The sequence below is a fragment of the Hemicordylus capensis genome, chromosome 5 (assembly GCF_027244095.1).
Source record: "Hemicordylus capensis ecotype Gifberg chromosome 5, rHemCap1.1.pri, whole genome shotgun sequence".
In the NCBI taxonomy this organism is placed as follows: Eukaryota; Metazoa; Chordata; class Lepidosauria; order Squamata; family Cordylidae; genus Hemicordylus; species Hemicordylus capensis.
The window spans coordinates 27400307-27421005 of NC_069661.1; the positions used below are offsets into that span (position 1 = coordinate 27400307).

The following is a 20699-nucleotide window of genomic DNA, read 5'->3' on the forward strand; positions in this document are numbered from 1 at the left end:
CCAAGAGGGGGAGGTTTGAAATTGGCCGAAAGTTAAGTCATCAATGAGGGCTTTTTAAGGAGGGACCTCCTTCAGGCAAGGTGGGACCACCCCCTGCTCTAAAGAGGCATTCACCACCCCCGCCACTAGGGCAGCATAACCTTTTTGATGTCCCAGACACTTTGGCTTCTGAAGCCCCCAGAATTATGCAACATTACACAATGCACTTCAGGTCCACTTTCTCAAATGGGAAAAATACCTCTTATACATGGCCTGATTTTTTGGCAATGGCTAACAAAAAGAAGGAAATCTATATTCTTAATGTATTTCCATTAATGCCCTAGCACTCCTTGGCATGCTTAATGAATGCTTTTGTCTCTTGTAGTTTTTGCAGACTTGTGTTTTGTATCACTTTGGCAAGCGTGTTTGGAAAGTAGCATATCATTCTCCCCGGGTTGGTTGGTTTGAATTGTACATTTTGATATTTTGCTACTGAGTCATGCTGTGCTAATGTTCAATGATTTAGCAGCACAGTTGCTGTCACATAGATTGTTTTTCGATATGTGTTTGGGGCAATATCAAAATAGTTTTAGAATACTTACAATCCTGCAACTAGTAATATTAGACCCATAGCCATAATGTCATCTGCATCACATTTAAGTTGGTAATCAACCTGCAATAGATTTAAGTAATGGATTGTACCACTGTATTTAAGCTGAATGTTGGGTTGCCCAATAATAACTGTTGGTTGCTCAGTAATTTAGTTAAATATTGGATTGCTCAAATTTGGGTTTTTTAAAAACTTGTGCATAATTGTGCTATTTTCTAAGTTCTGGTTTCCCAGTTTTTGTCTATGTGGTTGTGACTGATGAACCCTAGTGCTTTGACCAATAATTTATACTCTCCTTTAAATGTGTGTGCTTATAAATAAGCAGCCACAGTGCCCCTACGTTCCTGACTTGGAACAACCTGTACTGTATAACGCTAATAGTAGACCCCAGGGGTGCATCTGTCACTGGGTGTTCATGTTCAGAGAACACAGGCCAATGGGGCCAGGACCAGGGGACCATATGCTGCCTGCCTCTACAACCACCAAACTGCCTTCCTCTCTCCCCATCACTTGAGAAAAGGCAGGCAGATGGCTGCAGAGGGAGGAAAGCAGCAGGCAGAGGCTAGCAGCAAATGGCAGTAGCCGTGGGAGAAGCCACAAGATAATGTAGCCGTAAGCTGCCTCTCATGTCACTACACTAGTGGATTAATGTACTGGGAACATGCCTGTTACAATTGTCACCTGTTTGCCATTGGAGAGGCTCAGATGTCATGTGGAATCTGTTAACTTTGAGCCCCCTTAGCCTTGAGAGTATGTCTCTTCCCATCCCCATGCTTTTCCTTTCTAAGGAAAAGCTGAGATTGGTCATGACATCCAAATCCAACAGTTTCTGCTTATTCTAACTTACTTGCTTCAGAGAACCTGAGATCTGAACCCAAGGGTTGAAGTGAATTTCAGATCTTGCTTCGGAAAACTGGAGATCCCTCAGTCTCGAGGGTGAGGGATATTGCGCAGTGCTAGTTTTTAACAGAAGCTCCCTGTGATGCGTGGACGTGAACCTATGAACCGATTCATATTTCTCATATGCCTCCACAGTTTTTTAGGTATGGCTTCTAAATTTTCCTTTCACTTTATGTTTTATAGCTGGTGGAAGTGGATGGACAGCAAACAGTAGTGCAAGACCTGGAGCAGCAGTGCCAAGTGAAAAATCTACAGTGGCACCTCTAACAGATGAAAACACTTTGGTTCAGAGAGCAGAGCATATTCCAGCAGGAAAAAGAACTCCAATGTGTGCTCAATGCAATCAAGTAATTAGGTTTGTGCTTTTGTTCCTTCCTCTCTATATTTTTGTCCTGCATTATATATCCTGCATAACATGGGTTGTTAGGTAAATTGATAATCCATGGGATTCATGCATTTAAATTTTAGCCCATAGACTGAGGCTTATCCAGGCCTACTCTTGAGATAGTGTACTTTGAGTTGCAAGCCTTTATTTTGTGACTTTAAAACCTTAGAATTGTTATTTTAAGACTTGTACAGAGAACAACCAAATACAATGAAGGTGATCAGCAGAGAAAAATAAAACCAGTAAAACTAACAAAAACATAACAGGCAAACTAATCCTCTGCTCCACCCCAAAAGGCTTTGGGAATCAGTGTTTATAGAATTCCACTTCAGGTAACAATAGCTTGTGTGGTATATCTTTCTCATGTTAATATTTGTCTGTGTATAATTCAAATTAGAAACTAATTAGAAGTAGGAGACTTTATTAAATTATACTCTGCATTCAAATAGAAGAGAACTTGCATATGCATACATTTAAACCATATTTTGAACAATAATACATGCAGCTTTTGACACTTTGAAACTGTTTTACTGAAAATTGATATGGTGGATTGTGCACACCTGAAATGAAACTTAAGAAAATATGTCAATATTGGCCTCGGTCTAGTATTCATTGCAATCAGACCCAGAAGATAAACAATTTGAAAGGCAAATAGTTGCTGATATGGAAATGAAACAAGGAATCGGCAGTAGCAAATATTGCTTTGGAGGCCAGAACTGTTAAAGAAGAACAAAACAATACCAGCCATGTCAGGCTTAGGTGGCAATAAATAAAAGTTTAATCATTGCTAGAACTGTGCTTACACAAGCTTGTAAGAAGGTAGGCTGCTGTGTGGTGAAGCTGGAGAGTCTTTAAATGCAGCCCAACCTGCTGGCTGTCCAAGTATGATGTTTGACCGCAATCTAGGCAAGAGGCAACAATGATAAGTTGTCGCCAGATCAACATCTGACAGAAAGAATCATGACCATTCCTCACAGATGGCGGAAAGTTTAGCATGCAAAAGAAACTAAAAGGAGATATAATTGTCTTAACATATCTGAAGCACTGGCACATAGAAAAAGAAGCAGGCTTGTTCTCTGTTGATCCTGAAGGCAGGGAAAGAACCAATGAAATTACAGTGGAACAGCCTGCCTTGTGCAGTGGTGGGCTTTCCTTTGCTGGTGGCTTTCAGAGGACACCCATACGTCAGAGATGCTATAGAAGGTTCTGGTACTAAGCAGGGGACAGAACTAGAAGAGCCCCTTGTAACTCGACATTCCTGTGAGTTGATGAAAGAGGCCCTTCGTTCCTGCTGTAACTACTGAGAGATATCCAGGGCTTGGCTCCAGGTTTCAGGGGTCCCTATGGCAAATCCATAGGCTCCTAGCTGGGTGGGTCCTAAGAAAGTCACTCTGTCAGTACCATCTGAAGAGCAATGGTTGGACACTGACTGTTTCATTTGTTTAAAAGTATAAGCCATTTTTCACATAGGAGAGGGACCTCAAAGCAGCTTATAACCAAATCTATATATTTTTTAAAACCAATAAAACAACAATAACACTAAAAACATAATAAATTAACCCTGTTTTTAAAAAATGAGCAGCATAAAAAGATAAATGTAACTGCAGGACTAACTGCATAAAAAGTAGTAGTACAGCTATAGTTCATCATCAGGCAGAAGCCACCTAAAGCTGCTCATTCAGATGATTTAGCTCAGCAACCCAATGCATGTCAAACAGAATGGGTGGATGGATGGATGGAGCTCTCAGTGATTGTACCAGAAAGATCAATGAGCAATTGTCCTCTGCCATTCTTCAGGAATTCTGTGCCAAGAACAGGAACAAGGATTCTGCAGCTGCCACTAGCTCTTCATGACACAGCTCTGCCAGAAAGATTTAGTAGGGCGAACAAGGTGTAATTGCCGCTAACAGTTTTAGCCTACTGATTATATAGGTATAGATATCTGCAGTAAGATTACCCCAGCACTTTTATACAGGAAATGAAAGGTAGATGAAAACTTCAAATGATAAGGATGTGTGTTGAAGCCACCTGACAGTACTTCAATCAATATATCATAATCTCCTTTATAGTCTTGCACTACAGTGGTTTTGGAAGCTTGTGATAGCCTTCAGGGTTGAGGTTTTAGCGTAATTACAGTTCATGCCCTTTGAGGCAGTATTACCTATGAAAAGGTAAAAGCTGGATCAAGTGACATTCCACTGCACACCTGCTTTGCAGCCAAACTGCATTGTAGACCCGGTTACTTTATACTAAGGCATAAAATAACCATGACATGCAAGCCCAAAAGATTTAAAAGAGACCATCTTATAACTACTTAATGTATATGCTTAGTTGTTGATATATTTATCATCTACAGGTCATTTTTCAGAGCCTTATTTAAATCAAAACCTGAGACAAACTTGGTATTCCCGTGTATTACATGTCTATAAATATTTGTAATGACTATCACATGGAGTGTTAACTGAAAGCATCCAAAGACTCCGTAGCCTGACGTGTCTTAACTGACTGTTACTTTTGAATTTACAATTTCATTCTCAGGGTTTTTGTTGTCATCTCTCAGATATGTTGAAGAAAAAGTTTCTTCATAACGTTGCTTAAACTCTTTTTTCAGTTTTCCTATGTTAAAAAGTTAACGTTGTAAAATCTTTTACTTACTAACAAAGAGAATCCTCCTCCCCCAAATAAATCGCAGCGATGTTGATAGAATAAGGCACAAGAAGTGGAAAAGCAAAACAGTATACAAGGGAGAACACTCTGATTTTTTTGTTACGAATACTGTATTAAGCATATATTTCCATAATTTAGCATTGAAGAAAAGAGCAATAATACACACCCACATCCTCCCAACTATTAAACTCTAATCAAATATACAATTTATGCCCACATCCAACACACAAATAAGTAACCCAAATATCAATACTATTCAAAAAAATAACTAAAAGAGAAAGAAAAGAAAATAGGTCTAATTGCAGTGCCAGAGTATGCCAATCTCCACAATCATTACAAGGCATATAATTCTAATAAATCCTTCCAAATATTCTGGAATACTTCATCACTTCCTCTCTTAAAAAATCTATTATATTAATTCTCCTGGGTGTGCCTTAGAATGTGCGTCCCGGCACCCAGCTGATTGGCTGGGTGGCGGAGGCACCTGATTGGCTAAGGTGCACCCAGGCAAGCGACGGTGGCAGGCCGGCCGTGGAGGCCAGCGGCGGGGCCCAGCCAGCAGCGGCGGGCCTGACCATGGAGGCCAGTGGCGGGTCTGGCCGCAGAGGCCGGCAGGCCCGGCCGTGGAGCAAGAGGTGGCAGCGGGTCTTGGCGGCCAGGTGAAATCATGGACCCGCCAGCCAGAGCCACTGGACCCGGCAGTGATGAGGCGGAGAGGCTGTGTCACAGCCGCAGCAAGGAAAGGCTGGGCCCGGGCCAGCCCAAGGAAGAGCCCATGGGAAGAGTGCAGAGAGAGAGAGGGAGGGGGTCGGGAGAGGGAGCAAGTAGGGGGAAATGTGACGCTGGAGACATTTGACAGGTGCGCAGCAAAAGGCAGCAGTTAAACAACAGTTGGCCGCTCACTGTATCTGCCACAGTACCTTCACCATAGAGATGGAGACTGAGGGACTTGATGTAAAGATTGAAAAAGAAAAAAGAACCATGGTAGAGTAACAGGTGGGTGGGGGGACTGAAGGGTTTGGGGTGTGTGGAGAGCCAGACTGTGAGGGGGGAAATCATGACTCCCCCCTACCCCCCCAAAAAAAAGTACTGAGGGGGGAAGGGACCAACAGTAGCTGTACTCAACAGGACTTCTAGGGCCAACACTGGGGCAAGAGGTGGGAAGGATGGGAGGGGTAGGTGGTGAAACAATGGGGCAAGAGAGAGGGGTGGAAGGTGAGCCAATGGGGCAAGGGGGGGGGAAGTACTGTGTCATTCCCCAGCAGCTGACCTGCCCACCAATAATAAAACTCCAAAAAAGTAAGTAAACTACCGCACAGATGCTCTGTGTGGGTTCAGCTAGTATAATTTATTCACAAACTGCCAACATCAGCAAGTCAGTTATCCACTGCTAACTTGTTTTAGAATTCCTTCTGCAAGAAATCAGGCCAGAATTCTTGACACACCTTGCTGTCATATACCTGTGGAAACAGTGGAAACTCTGAACTAACAGCCTTTCAGCCTCTGTGCAAACATATTTTTATATCAATGTCCTTTCAGTTGTAGCAATCAAATATTCCAAATCCATTTGTTCAAGGCAGTGTTCTCTTCTCCATAGATACAGGAACATCTCTTTTCCCTATATGAAAGCACTCCCATATCTGACAACTCTAATATTAAAACTGCCCCTCAGTGTATCCTAGACATTGTAAAAAGAGAAAGCAGTTTCATTATAAGAAAATGTACAAGGTAAATGTAAAATCTGCATCCAAACAATTTTCCTTCATGAATAAGCAAAGATTGTAGAAGAATTTCTCCCTATGACACTTCCCCCCCATCCCCGCCACAAAAAGGAATAGTTGAAAGCCGGATCCTGAGCAAGTTTACTTGGATGCAAGCCCTTTTGATACAGGCAGACTCGATATTCGTAGGGGTTCCATTCCGGCTGCAGTCGTGGATACTGAAACCATGAATATTGGGACATTGGAAGCTATGGAATTGCGGACATTAAGTTCCCGGTCAGCTCAAAAATGTCTAAAAATTGCCAAGAATCAGCCATATTTCAGGGGGGAACACAGGGGAGCTCCTTACCATGCTTTGCTGCTCCCTCCGAGTCGCACTGTGCCCCGGAATGTGACCAAATCAGGTGAAAATTGCCATTTGTTCTCCCCGTTAAACGGAGCCATTTTGAGGCTCCGAGAAACAAAATGGCAGCTAGAAATGATCTCTGGTCATTTCCAGCCACCCCCAACCCATGGATACATGTGGTCGATGTGTCCCCCCCCTTTTTTTTCCTGTGTATGCCAAGTTCAAGTGTCGTTTTCCTGACTGTGGATACACTAATCCACAGATAATGAAGTTTCCCTGTACTTCAAAAGTGTGATGAGGTTGGCAGCCTTAGCTTCACTCTGTTTCTATTGACTCCCAAAGAAATTCAGTGCATTGACTGACATCCAGTTCTTACCTTACATTTTATTGGTTCATGTTGCAATTTTAATTACATTATACACAATACAAGTATTAAACTTAAAGTTAATACAAGTTATAAGTCATGTAACTGCAGAATTCATAAATATGCTGTAAATATAGGAAGATATAGGAAGATATTGGAAGAAACCATTTTATCTGAACCAAGATTTCAATACTGAAATGTCAAAACTGTAAAATGGCAAAAAACTAAACATAACAGGATATATTTTTTGAAAAATCTTGTTATAAGTTGTATAAAAATACCACCCCCACCCCCACATACGCTTCTTTGTACATTGGTATCCATGACTATCGTTTTAGAGCAGACAATTGGAAACTTGATTCTGCCTGGGGCCAGTAAAAACTCTTCAGTATCGGCCCTTTCCTAATGAGTCTGGTAAATTAGCCTGTGCTGACACAGTGAGAAGAAAGCACTTTGTTGTACATAAGGACTTGTATTGTTTGATCGCTACATAACCGAAAGGGCATTGATGTAAAAAGGTGCTCTTACAGAGGTTGGAGGGTATCAACTTAGGTCAGTGTTTGCACTGTTCAGGTAACTACATGGCATCAGAGGTGTGTCTAGAATTCTGGATTCCCTTCTTAAAGGAGCATGGAGAAATTCTACTTTTATTTTCATTTTACAAATGATGATAATTCTCTTTTTAAGCTGATTATCATGTCATATAACCATTTCATAAATATTTAGAATATAGGTTACTTCTGCAGTGGCTTGACTAATTTTTGGGATTTCTGGGTTATCCATTCATTCTCAGAATTATTTTCCTTATCTTGCCTCTGTTGCTTGCTATACAAAATAACACCCTCACATTTTCTGCATATAATTTCTTCACCACGTTTACCAGATGCAGATATCCATTGAATCCTTGTTTCTTGAAAAACTGATCATATCGAGGCAGGCATTTTCAGTGAAGTAAATCTTTGGAAGATTCCTTTTTTAAGCCCCCCCAAAAGTGTAATTAAATTGCATTAGCCTTTTTTCTTCTCTCAGTATAGCAACTAATTTTGCTTTGATAGCACTGTATCGGTAGATACTTAACCTGTGTAGGATTATTTGCCTTTCCCCTTTTCTAATTACATAGCATTTGTCCATTTTTGGACAAATGTTAACTTTGACCATTTGTCTGTGTGTAAAACAGAGGACCTTTTCTGGTGGCCTTGGGGAAGTCTTGGCACCCGGAGGAATTTAATTGTGCCCATTGCAAAACCTCTATGGCTTACATTGGCTTCGTGGAAGAGAAAGGAGCTCTTTACTGTGAGGGCTGCTATGAGAAGTTCTTTGCCCCTGATTGCGCCCGATGCCAGAGGAAGGTACTTGGGGTAAGTAATAAGTCAGCATGATAATAAAGCTGCATACTGGATGTCAGGAACCTGAATGCTAGATCCTTAAGTTTGCCTAAACAGATTTTAGCTGGTGCAGACATAGCAAAAAGAGGCTTCTTTTAAACTGTGGGGTTGTGTACTCCATCTCCCAAGCCTTTTGTGCTCTGAAGTTATTTATCCTTTCCTACCTGAACTCAGTATTTCACTGGCAGTGTGAAATGCTACCTAGGGTTCCACTTCACGAGAACTGGAAGACAGGGGTTTTAATCTGGAAGTCTGATTAGCAGTGTTTCTGCTTTGTACCCAGTTTCAGGTGGAAAGGGGAATTCATTCAAAGGAAGGAAAGAAATACATGATCCCACAGCCTGCTTCCTTGATCTCTGTCTAATCTTTTGAAGGCATTGGGAGCAGTATTCCCTCTTAAGACGTGTGCATGTGCACACGCTCACACATTTTTTGATGCCCGCTCAGCTCCCGCTCAAGTTGAATCAGGAAGGTCCCACTCTGAATGCACATGTGTGCACACTGCCTTGATACTGCCACCCGGAACAAAACGTATTCCACACACAGATGGAAAAAATCAGAGAGAACATTGATTGGGAGGCCCCTTTTAAATGTCTGCGCTAAACCTTAAGGAGTAACTAATTCGAATTTGTGGTACTGATGAACTCTGAGAGGGGATGAGCTCCCAAGAGAGCTGAAAAACGAGACTCCAGTAACAAGCCTCAAACGTTCAGGTGCCAGACCTGACCAAAACTTCCACATTCTTAATCACAGTCATGAGTTGTTTGGGATTCCATTCATGAGGCAACAACACTTCTTTCAGGTCCTACTTACTGTGTGACAGCTTTTAGCTTGTATGGAGCAGTATGAGCAGATGCAAATGGTTCCAGTTTCAAACCTGTATTCCTAACATTAATGTGTTTGTCTTGCTCTTTTTAAAAAAAAAAATGTGTAGAAGTTTTGTAAATATGCAGCAGGTTCCTTAATGTACAAAAAGAATAACAAATCTTACCTCTGTCTTGGAATCAGATAATGACCTCCATGTCTTTCTGTGTATCTTTCCCCACAACAACCAGGAAGTGATAAATGCCTTGAAACAAACCTGGCATGTTTCCTGCTTTGTGTGTGTGGCCTGCCACAAGCCTATTCGCAACAATGTTTTCCATTTGGAAGATGGTGATCCCTACTGTGAGACCGGTAAGCAATATCATGGGTGCAAGCAGGAGAAATCTTGAAAAATGTTGGTTGATTTCTTTCTCACAGTGTACATTTGTATCTGGGCTTATATGTTTCCTGCTACTTCTGTTGATTTGTTTTTAGTTATATCAGCTTTTAAAATAAGATGCATCATGCTTTTGGCAGGAACTTTGAGGACTGGGGAAATGGAGTTTCCCCTATTAAGTCAATTTATAGTTTTGATCCTGATTTCATAGAAAACTTGCAGGCAACTTGGTATCTTGTTGACCTCTGATATTATTTTCAGTTAGCCATATGTAGGGAATGGGACTGTCGCTCAGTGACAGAGCATCTGCTTTGCATGCAGAAGATCCCTGGTTCAATCCTTGACATCATCAGGTAGGACTGGGGAAGACTCCTACCTGAAATCTTGGAGAACCGCTGGCAGCCAATGTTGACGATACTGAGCTAGATGACCAAGAGTGAAATGACTGCTGCATGCCAGCTTTGCAGATTTTTCCGTTAGTTGTGCACTGAAGTCAGTATTTCATTAGCCAGCACTTAAACTGTGCCATCGAGTTGGTGTGGACTCCTGGCAACCTCAGAGCCCTGTGGTTGTCTTTGGTACTGTAGAATACAGGAGAAGTTTACCATTGTCATCTCCTGCACAGTATGAAATGATGCCTTTCAGCATCTTCCTCTATTGCTGCTGCCCGATATAGGTGTTTACCATAGTCTGGGAAACATACCAGCAGGGATTCCAACTGGCAACCTCTGGCTTGCTAGTCAAGTCATTTCTCCACTTTGCCAGCACTTAGTGATGCATTAAGCTACTACCTGTGTTTTTAGGCTGGACTTTTAACTTGTTTACTTAATTTGGTTAGTTTTATTAGTTTTATTTTACATTGTATCTATTAAATAAATAAATAAATAAATAAATAAATAAATAAATAAATAAATAGGTGAGACTTCTGAAACACTGACTATGACTGATGTGTCCAAAATGGGGATTTGTGTTGCAGGATATACTTCTAGTGTTGAATAATGTCATTGATTTTGTGTGTTTTGGTGTGTGAGTACACACATTCTAGTTTTGTATTAATCTTTCCATACTGCTCTTATTTTTGTCATAAACTGTACAAAAGTACAATAAAATTTGCTTTTTATTTATGTGTGATTGTAGGATTGTTCAGTTGTAAAAAAAATCTTGACAGTTGATAAGGGGTATTTTCCCCCTCAGAGACTGGGTTGGCAAAGTCAAGGAACAGCCTTTTTGGCAAAGGATAACACATTGCTGTGTAAACTCGCAGTATGCCTCAAGTTTGGCAATATTTTATAGACAAAAAGGCAGTGCAAAACGTGGAAATCAACCTCCCAGTGTTGAGAGAAAGCTCTAAAGCTTCAGTGTAGAGGAGCATTTTAGATACCTAAATTCGGCCTGTGTTTCACCCAGTAAAGCCTTCACAATTAGTTTCTGTTCAGCTTAATTTCAGGGGGCATCTGTGAAATCGGAGATTGCAAATTTGATGTCCAGGATTGAAAACAGCACATTTCTGACTTTTTGTAAAATTTCTGTGCTCTCGTTCGTTCAGGCTGCTGTTACCATGGTTAATGTAACAGGAGAAAAACCTTAGACTACGTTGTCTGGAGTTGAAAGGGAAAGAAAGCAGAAGCTTTTCCGTCTGGCCTGGCTACTGTTTTCTGTCTTTTTAGAAAAGCTTGTAAACCTCTTGAAACGGTAAACTGCAGCCAAGTTAAATAGGCATACACCCATTCACAATATGATACTGTGAAATGGAGATAAGAGGACTTTGTCAGGTTTGAAACAAATATATTTGATGTGACATCATTACTCAGAGTTAACTCTGTTAAGTTCTTTGAGTTGTGAAACTTGCTGTCTGACTATCAGGGACTGAACAGCTGAGGGTATATAATGATTTATGGAAATAATAGGTTTTGTGTGGACACACGAGCATACACTGATGTTTGCACTGATTTTGATGTACAGCATGCATACATTGGATGTTTTTATGTAGCAAAAACACAATTTAGTAATCCTCCAGTTACATCCCCCCACCCTCAAATTCTCCATAGAACCAGAGATTGTTCATCTCTGCCATATGACAGGTGTGCTGGCATTATTAAACCACAAGTGGACAGCAAAAAAACATTACTGGTGTGATATACTCATATCCTTGCTTCTATCTCTTCAAATGGAGAGCGCCTTTTAGCAAATCTCTGTACTGATATTATTATTATTATTATTATTATTATCATCATCATCATTATCATTATTATCATTATTATCATTATTACATTTATATCCCGCTCTTCCTCCAAGGAGCCCAGAGCGGTGTACTACATACTTGAGTTTCTCTTTCACAACAGCCCTGTGAAGTAGGCTAGGCTGAGAGAGAAGTGACTGGCCCAGAGTCACCCAGCTAGTGTCATGGTATATAATCTGAAGACTAGTTCAGTAAACTGATATATGTGTATATATCCTTTAATTACTATGCCCAGACCCAGTTCATCTGCAGCAGCATAAGCATGCACACCTACCTGGTAATAACTGCAGTCAACGGCAAAATAAATACTCTGACATTAAATTCTCTTCAGCTTAAATGTTTAAAAACAGGAGAACAACTGAAAAGCAGTAAAGTTGACAGAGTGAAGAAGCATGGAAAGTCTGTGTGTGTGCATGTGGAGATGGGGAAATATTCTTATTGCCTCTTTACTAATCACATCTCGATAATGTCTTGTCTGCGCTATGTCAGTCCAGCACTATGTGCTGATGATGAAATTATTATTTTTTGGTTCCTTTTTTTTCCTTTTTGGATATTTTTATTTTATTGTTTGGAATAAAAAATGTAATTTTGGGGGTTAAGCATCCATGTTTGTGTTATGCAGATTACTATGCCCTTTTTGGTACAATGTGTCATGGCTGTGAATTCCCCATCGAAGCGGGAGACAGGTTCCTGGAAGCCTTGGGCCACACATGGCATGATACCTGCTTTGTGTGCTCGGTAAGTATCTCCATTGTTACTGCTGTTATTACTGTTGTGATCAATAGTGGCCAACATCCTGTGCAGCAGTGTGCTGGCGTTAGGGACCCACCAGGGCTGCACAATATGAAAGGCAGCCCCAACAGTGCTGAACAACTGCTGTTTTACATCTTTCCATGGCTGCTCAATTGCAAAGCATCGTTGGAGCTGCCTTCCACATTGTGCAGCCACCTGAGTTCCTAACTTCAGTGTACTGCTGCGCAGAATGTGGACCACCATTTATATACCACTTTTCAAAAATAATCTCAAAGCGGTTTACGTAGCAAAAGTAACGAGCAGATGCTTCTCTCTGCCATTGGGGCTAACAACCTGAAAAGAAATGCCTCGTCTACTGGGAGGGATGTTGTTCTGCCATAAATGGCAGTGGCTCCGTCTAAATATGAGAGAGCCACCACTTTAGAGAGTGCCCCCCTCTCTTTATTTATATACATAAATTTTAAGCATATCCATGACAGTGGGCCTTGTGCTAACCTGAGTAAGATGGGAGGGACTTAAGGAAATGTGTTTTCATTGGCATCCCATGCACAAGAAAGCACTTCTCATAGCTGTTTGGACAGCATGTTACTAATGTAGGTGTGTGTGATTGGCGACTCCTTCAAAGATTTATTTGGCATGAATCACGACAGTGTGTTGTGAACATTCCTTAATTGTCCGTGCTTTTGAAGACTCCACATTTCTGCTTTGTTTTACTTTGGTGGTTAAACACAGAGGTTTACAGCCTGCTGTTCTGTTGAAGCAGGAACTCAGAATTGCGAAAGCCAGTATAATTTAATTGGTCAAACATAGCCTTATTCACTCTGTTGGTTGCTTTTTTCCTCTTATCAGATCAGCCAAGCCCAGAAGTACTTTGCCATTTGCCTGTGGTAGGTAGCAGTTGCCCAGTGGGTTAGCACAGAAATTAGGACTGGCCTGTCCATTAGGTAGGCAGGCAAAGCTGGTTGCCTCAGGTGGTAAATTAGCAAGGGTTTCCAGGGCTAGTTGTCTGCAGCTACCTCTGCCTGCTTCTGCAATGTAATGCCATGTTTCTCCTCCTCCCCCTTGGCATGCCTCAGGTGCAGGCTTATCTTGGGCCAGCCCTGATCCGAATGGCAATTGCACAAGCCCCTTCCTCTGCATCACCCCTGCAGCACTGTGTCTGCTGCTTTCCCTGTCGTAGCCCTATCCATCCCCAGCACAGCATTCCACCAGTGGCTGTTGTCTTTTCCTTTTTTAGATTGTGAGCCCTCTGGGGCAGGGAGCCATTTTATTTTATTATTTATTTATTTTTATATCTATGTAAACCACTTTGGGAACTTCTGTTGAAAAGCGGTAATATGTGTCCTATTCGTACTGGTAACCTGCTGCCCGTCCCTCCTGGTCTTCAGGAACCTAGAGGCTATGGGTGGCTTCAGATGTTCACCCAAAACAGGAATACAGGAAGCATTACAGACTTGTGTTTCTTCTGTTAACACTTTCATATTTACTGTGAAGAGTATGTGTAGATTCCTAGGCCATGGCTCATGTTATTGTAGAGAATAATTGTCAGTGTTTGGAGTAGGAAGCTATTACTTGGTTTTTTTCTTTTCAGGTATGCTGTGAGAGCTTGGAAGGCCAGACTTTCTTCTCCAAGAAGGACAAACCCTTGTGCAAGAAACATGCCCACTCTGTGAACATCTGAAGCACTGAAAGTTACTAAAACAAACATGATGACAGGAAAATAAAGTTGTTGGGTGTTTGGTTTTCCGTAGGCATGCTAAAGTATTTATGTAGAGTTTTTCAATTGTAGAAGTGGAGATATGCAGGCGGGGGAGCATAGGGCTTTTCATGTAATAAAACAAGGAATATTTAGAGTGACCTATAGTAGTACTGTCAGATAAAGGAAGGTGGACAATTATCTTTTCATAAGAGAGAACCTCTGTGATTGTGTTTTCCCCCCAAATGGTGGTAATTATCTCAGTTGCACAAATTATAGCTGAATTTGTATTTAATACTACAGTTGGTGGTATTGACACTTAATTTTGTTGCCTCTTCTCAGGTAGAGGAGAAATAAAGGAGGATTCCACCATGAATAATTAATCAATCTAACTTATGTGTATTATGCTTTTCAAAAATATAAGTGCTGCAATGTGAAGCAATTATTTGGCATAAAAGCAAGTATTCATGTTATAAGTGATTAGGGAATTTGAAATAGAGCAGTATTTAATTCTGTTAACCCACATTTATGTAGAGATTTGCCTTTTTGCATTCAATTTTTTGTTCTCAAACAATGCAGAGAAAAGAAACCACAATTGTATACATCCGGAAAAGAGATAATCGTGCACACAAACACACACAAAAACTTGTGCAAGCATTCAGAAAGAACAGACAAGTTAACTACTCCTGAAATTTACCAACTAGAGCTGTGATAAATCTGAGGGATATAGAGAGGAACCCAACCCAGATTTTTTTTTTTTGTGTGTGTGTGTGTGTGTGTACTTCTTTGTGCATAATTTAGCACTTCACTTTGGTGTGAGGGAGACAAAAGGGAAGGGTAGGGGACAAAACAAGGTTGGCTTCCTTGAATGAAAAAGCCACACTGCATTATTGCACAGTAGAGCAAGAAGATACAAGGAAGATCATTTTTCCTCCACTGTGGTTTTACAGTTAGCTGCTTTTATTGGGTTGTAATCAAACCTTGCCCCTTACACTATCTAGTGGTTGCACAATGGGAAGATGGAATTTTACCAATTCTAACTTTTCTAGCCTCTTGTGCCCATGCACGCACACATACACCAAACCTTCTTCTGAGAGGCTCCCAACAAGAGGATCCAAGTCTCAGGGGCTAGGTAAGGGGAAAGAGAGAACAGGAAATAAGTGAAGATTACACGCACACGCACCCCTTGCACAAGCTTTGATAGCACAAGCTCATGCTAAGCAACACTTAATACAGCTCTGTTATATATAACCATTGTGAATGATTTTGTTTTGCCATTTTAATACACAGTGCCTGCCTGCCTTATTCTGTATATATGTATTAGTTTTATTTCTTCATATCAATCTCTGTTTCAGTAGAGATAGGAAGATTATATGGTTAGAGAATGAAAAGTACGTAAGGGACTGCTCACTTTGAGAGAGGAGAGAAGGGGAAACGATACTGTTAATATTTCTTCTATAAATCTTTCTTTTAAAAACAGTATTCCATCCTAAGATAAAATTAAGAATCCCCATATGGGCAAACAAGTAACACAATCTAAGCAAGAGTCCAAAGTGCATGCATTTTATATGATCTATAGGTGGAGTAAATGTGACTCAGTGGAATCTATGCTGGAGACAAGGCAGCTGTGACCATTCACAAAATGCTTAACTAAAACAATCCTTCCCAGGTGAGAGTGCTGTAACACTGACAGGTGCCTACCCATTGCTGTGGGGATCCCCACAATGCACCACGCAGTGCATTGTTGGACTTCTGGGGCTGGGACCCCAACGTCCTGGCCTCCAAACCTCTGTGCTGCCTGGGGCGGCTGGTGACCATCTGGGCGCGCAATGAACATGCACAGAAAGGACTCAGGAATTGTCTGCAGGGAGGATAGGTTTAAGCAGCCTTTCCCGCTGCCCGCCCACTTGCTTGCCCTGAGAACGAGCTTGTTGTGTCAAATAGTGATGACCTCCGAGACACGAGACTGAAGGTTATGAAATATTCAGTTTTCCAGTGCATACACTCCATTGAAGTGTATATAAAGTATATGTACTCCAGCCTTCAAACTTCAGAAGCATGAAATTTATGTTGTGTTTACAATATAGCACTTAACAGATTTGGCCACCGTTGACTTGCAAATGGCCCTATGCCATTTCATATCTGTACACTTGGCATCCACTTCCCCAGAAAACCTTGATGTCAGGAGATTCTCTAAGCCAGAGGTAGGCAGCCTTGGCTCTCCAGCTGTTGTTGAAGTACAACTCCCCATCATTCTGAGCTACAATAAATTGTGGCTTTGAATGATGGAAGTTGTAGTTCAACAACAGCTGGAGAGCCAGTGTTGGCTACCCTTGTACTGCTCTAAGCTGTATGATACGCCATGTTTCCTACAGCTCTGCCTGCTTCTCATGACAAACCCCACTCATTATCCTAGTCCAGTGGTTCCCAACCTGGGGGCATCCAGATGTTGCTAACTGTAACTCCCACCAGCCCCAGCTGCAATTTATTGTGGCTGGGGATGATGGGAGTTGTAGTTTAGCAACAGTGTAGCTATCTGTGATGGTGAGAATTTTTACCCATAGCCTAGGCTTTGATACAGGTATGAAATTGTGGAAAAATTCTCCTTGCAACTTGGCAGGAAAAAGTAGATGACCAACTTGCCAACTGGCTGCATACATACTTGCCACTGGCTTTTTAGGGGAAAGTTGCCACCTAGTAAATGGTTGACTCTGTTCACCTGAATTCTGTTGTAAATGAATAAAGACCAAAAGCATAGCATGTACAACCATTTACTCTATTAATCTGATACATGTAGTGAATTCTGCAAAGCAAGTACAGTCATCCCAGAAACTCATCTAAAGTTGGAATTTTGTAGTGGTCTTTGGTATCTAAAGTTGGGATTTCATAGTAGTTTTTGGTAGAGTTAAAATACTATACCATGCATCTTTTAGAGTTGGCCAAGACCTTCGCAGGACACTCTAATGCAACGTTGTATATTTCATGGAATATTTATTTTGGGATGCTAGGAAGAATATTCCTCATTTCAATACACCTGGAATTAAAATGGACATTTTATTTTCTTGATGTTTCATGTACTTGGAAAGCAATAGCAGGAAAAGCACTTTTAAAAGCTAGCCACCCAAAATCTATCTGATGGTCCAGGGGCGGGAGAATTTATTTTTTCAGTTCTTAGTTTATTTACTTCTAGACTCTTTTAGATGTGTTGTTTTCATTACCTACTAGGGATGTGCATGGGACTGGCAACTTCCAGTTCAAAGGGGGGGGGGATAGCTCTGAGGACTGGGGAGGGTGCTCTTACCCACCCATCCCTGCCACAGACAATTCCCCCACCGGTGCTTTGTGCAAAATTGGCCCCGTGGGGCTGCAGTATACCTCCTTGCCACCCCGGTGCGTCGCAGACTGGAAGTGCTCGGTGCGCGTATGCACATTGCGGCATTGCAGGGGTGGGGGTAAGAGCACCCTCCCCAGTCCCTAAAGTTACCCCCACTTCAAATTGGCAGTTGCCAGTTCCATACACACCTCTAGTAGGTTAAAGGGCCTCCAAACCAGTTCCATGCACATCCCGATTACCTACACTACAGTATAGTAAAAAAAAACCACTCACCAATAGTTCACCGGGAAATTTACAACATGCAAAAAATAATGTTCAAAGTGAGTTTGACCTTAGTAGGCAACACTTACAATTTAAACGGTATTCGCAAATATCCTAGCAGTACTTATAAAGAACAGCAAGTAAGATACCTGGGAGAATTGTGTGTGCATGTGTGTGTTTGGAACAGTTTGCTTAGCAAATTGGCTGCTTGTGTAAGAACGCAGAGTTGAAATCAAACTGGGCAGCAGGCATTTTTGAAGGTGTGAAATCAAGCTGTGTTGATAAATTTTTGCATGTTAAATGTCTACATCATTCTTTGTAAATATAATATTTAAAGTTTCATTGGTACAAGACCTAAAGCACAAACTGGAAATTGCTGCACTTCTGCATTTTTCTCTTTAGTATTTTTAAAGAATGATGTGATGGCATTCAGAAGCAAGAGGAAAGGCCTCTGACGAACCCAAATAATGGTTTTGAACCTTGTTTCACTTCAGTCAACCGATTATGGGAATTCGTATGCTTGCTTTGATTTTCTTCTTGGCCTCCACATTGCGTTTTTCTTTCTCCTTTTGCCTGTTGTTTAAATACACAACTGTTCTTCTGTTGTCAGTCTTGGCTCTGGATCCAGTTGTTACAAAAGCACAATCAGCAACCTGATATGATGTATGCATAAATAAAAAATGCCTGTGGAATTGCAACATTTTTCTTAACCAGTTTTTGTGCGTGGTTCGTGTCTGTTTTCATTTGACCAGAAAGTGGCTAAATGCTTGTTGGGAACAAATGCCCTGTGCCATGGCCTATTTCTCTGTTTGATCATTCATTCTTGAATTTCCAAATCCTGGCCAGAAAGCAGAATATATGACCAAGTTGTGTGCAAGAATGTCTGATGTTCTCTCTAAATTGGAGACAGTAAATAGGAACTGCAATTCTATCTCCTCTGACGAGGTTTATCTGATACTGTATTTAGTCTTGGCACAAAGCATTCTCTGATTTCACCTTAGGATACTTAACCATCTATAGTAACATGGTCAATTACTTCATGATAACAGTAGCCTCATAAGATTCTCATGAGCTGGATGTCTTTTGACTAGGAGAATGAGCTGCTGTTTTCTGCCTTGCTTGTACAAGGAAAGGGGAACACTGCACATGAATCTATAAAAAGCTAGAGCCAGCTTTACAGGAATCCTGCCTCTGCTTCAAATGTTTAGGCTACAATTAAAGACAAATGCAAGTCTATTTGCAAACAGTATATTAAACTCCAGAAGCCAAACTTTTAAAGGCATCAAGGTTGTGTTTGACATTTTAACAGTGGAGGGTTGGTTTCTGTCAACCCACAATATCATTTAACATTAAAATGCACCAAGAAACAAAAATAAGAGATCTGTCATTCATTCATTAAGAAACTGTAATCTAGTGTAATATTTATAGTCTTAAAACTCAACAGTATGTTTTCACAATAAATCTCCTTTCACTGCTTAGCCCAGAACAAATCCTTCAGTCAAAACATTTGCTGGTTGAAATGTCCTGTGTTAAAGAGCCTTAAAACCTTTCTTACAGAACTGCACATAAATCCTTTTAACCAGCCAAAGCTTAATTTAGGCTGGAGTTTTACTTTCTGGGGGACATTAATATCTTGTGCTCAGACAAGATCTTGGTTATATCAGAAACACATAAAGCCTAATTTATTATTAGCAGCCTGGTGTTAATTAGGGGGAGTTACCAGAAATAGTTTTTTTGATGGAAATTTATTAGGAAATCACACTTTACTGATGGCAAAATAGGAGTCACTGAAAAAGCGCAACCCCCCACTCAAAACCAACTAATTAACAGGGTGTCAAAATTCCTCTGAGGAGGACTTAGTTCTAATCATGGCACCCTCCCAAAGCAACTGACTCCTCTGTTCTATTTAAATTTTTCAAGAAGGGAGTGGCTGGGAGAACCTCTACTCAGCCAAAGCTTCCAAAATGGCAAGATGTTTAAATTCTAAATGAAATCATTGAGATTTCAAGCTCATTAGAGAATATGGTCTCCTCTTTTGCAGACAAAAAGCATCTGTACATTTACACATTTCCTTGGCGTTAAGGTTTTTATGCCCCCACAGAACAGCCATGACTTGTTCTTAATTTCAAACTGTAATTATTTTCAAAAATGATCTTGTTTTGTGATCTATGTTTCCTTCTTTTTCTTTTAAGATGGAAGGACTTGCAGAGCAAACATTAGCTGGTTTGTATTAAGGGATTTTTCAGGAGAGCTTTTTGTTGTTGTTCTGCACTCTTCATTTACATGTTTCATGCCTGTGTTATACATTACACATGTTGCAGCAACTGTGAGATTCATGCCAGTTTAGCTACTATTCTATTTTTGCAAGCCTATATACTGCCCTTCAATAGAATGTTGCAAGGGTGGTTAACAAAGGTAGCAGAAACAACAAAAGCATAAACATCAAATAAAATGATACAAAATTAGTGCAGGGAGGTGCCTAATTTATTATTCCCCTGCTAACTGAGCAAAGAAGCACCTTTTTAAACTAGTGATTATCTTTATTTAGCAAGGGGAGAGCAACTGGCCCTATCCATCCCCAGCACAGCGTCCCTCCAGTGGCTGTTGCTGGTGTCTATCTTAACGTTTCTTTTTTAGAGTGTGTGCCCTTTGGGGACAGGGAGCCATTTTATTTATTTATATCTGTGTAAACCTCTTTGGGAACTTTTGTTGAAAAGCAATATATAAATATTTGTCGTATGTGTAGTATCTGATGCTTCTGTGGCCCTTAGCCAATCGTATATGAAGGGGCAGTGTTCTTGGGGGCAGTGGCAGCCTCTATCAAGACAGAGCACACCCTCCTAATTGTTCGTTGGGCC

The 20699-nt window shown here is 40.9% G+C and overlaps 1 protein-coding gene across 14 annotated transcripts in view; it reads left to right on the forward strand.

Moving 5' to 3' along the window:
• The window catches only part of PDLIM5 (PDZ and LIM domain 5), a 196140-nt gene extending 177601 nt beyond the window's left edge, over positions 1 to 18539 (forward strand). For all 14 annotated transcript variants that reach the window (XM_053257569.1, XM_053257572.1, XM_053257574.1 and 11 more), the window contains 5 exons: positions 1673 to 1844; positions 8150 to 8330; positions 9413 to 9533; positions 12420 to 12535; positions 14142 to 18539. In XM_053257569.1, the coding sequence (XP_053113544.1) occupies positions 1673 to 1844; positions 8150 to 8330; positions 9413 to 9533; positions 12420 to 12535; positions 14142 to 14231 (680 nt within the window). In that variant the 3' untranslated portion in view covers positions 14232 to 18539. The remainder of the gene's footprint in view (positions 1 to 1672; positions 1845 to 8149; positions 8331 to 9412; positions 9534 to 12419; positions 12536 to 14141) is intronic.
• Positions 18540 to 20699: the final 2160 nt, after the last annotated feature.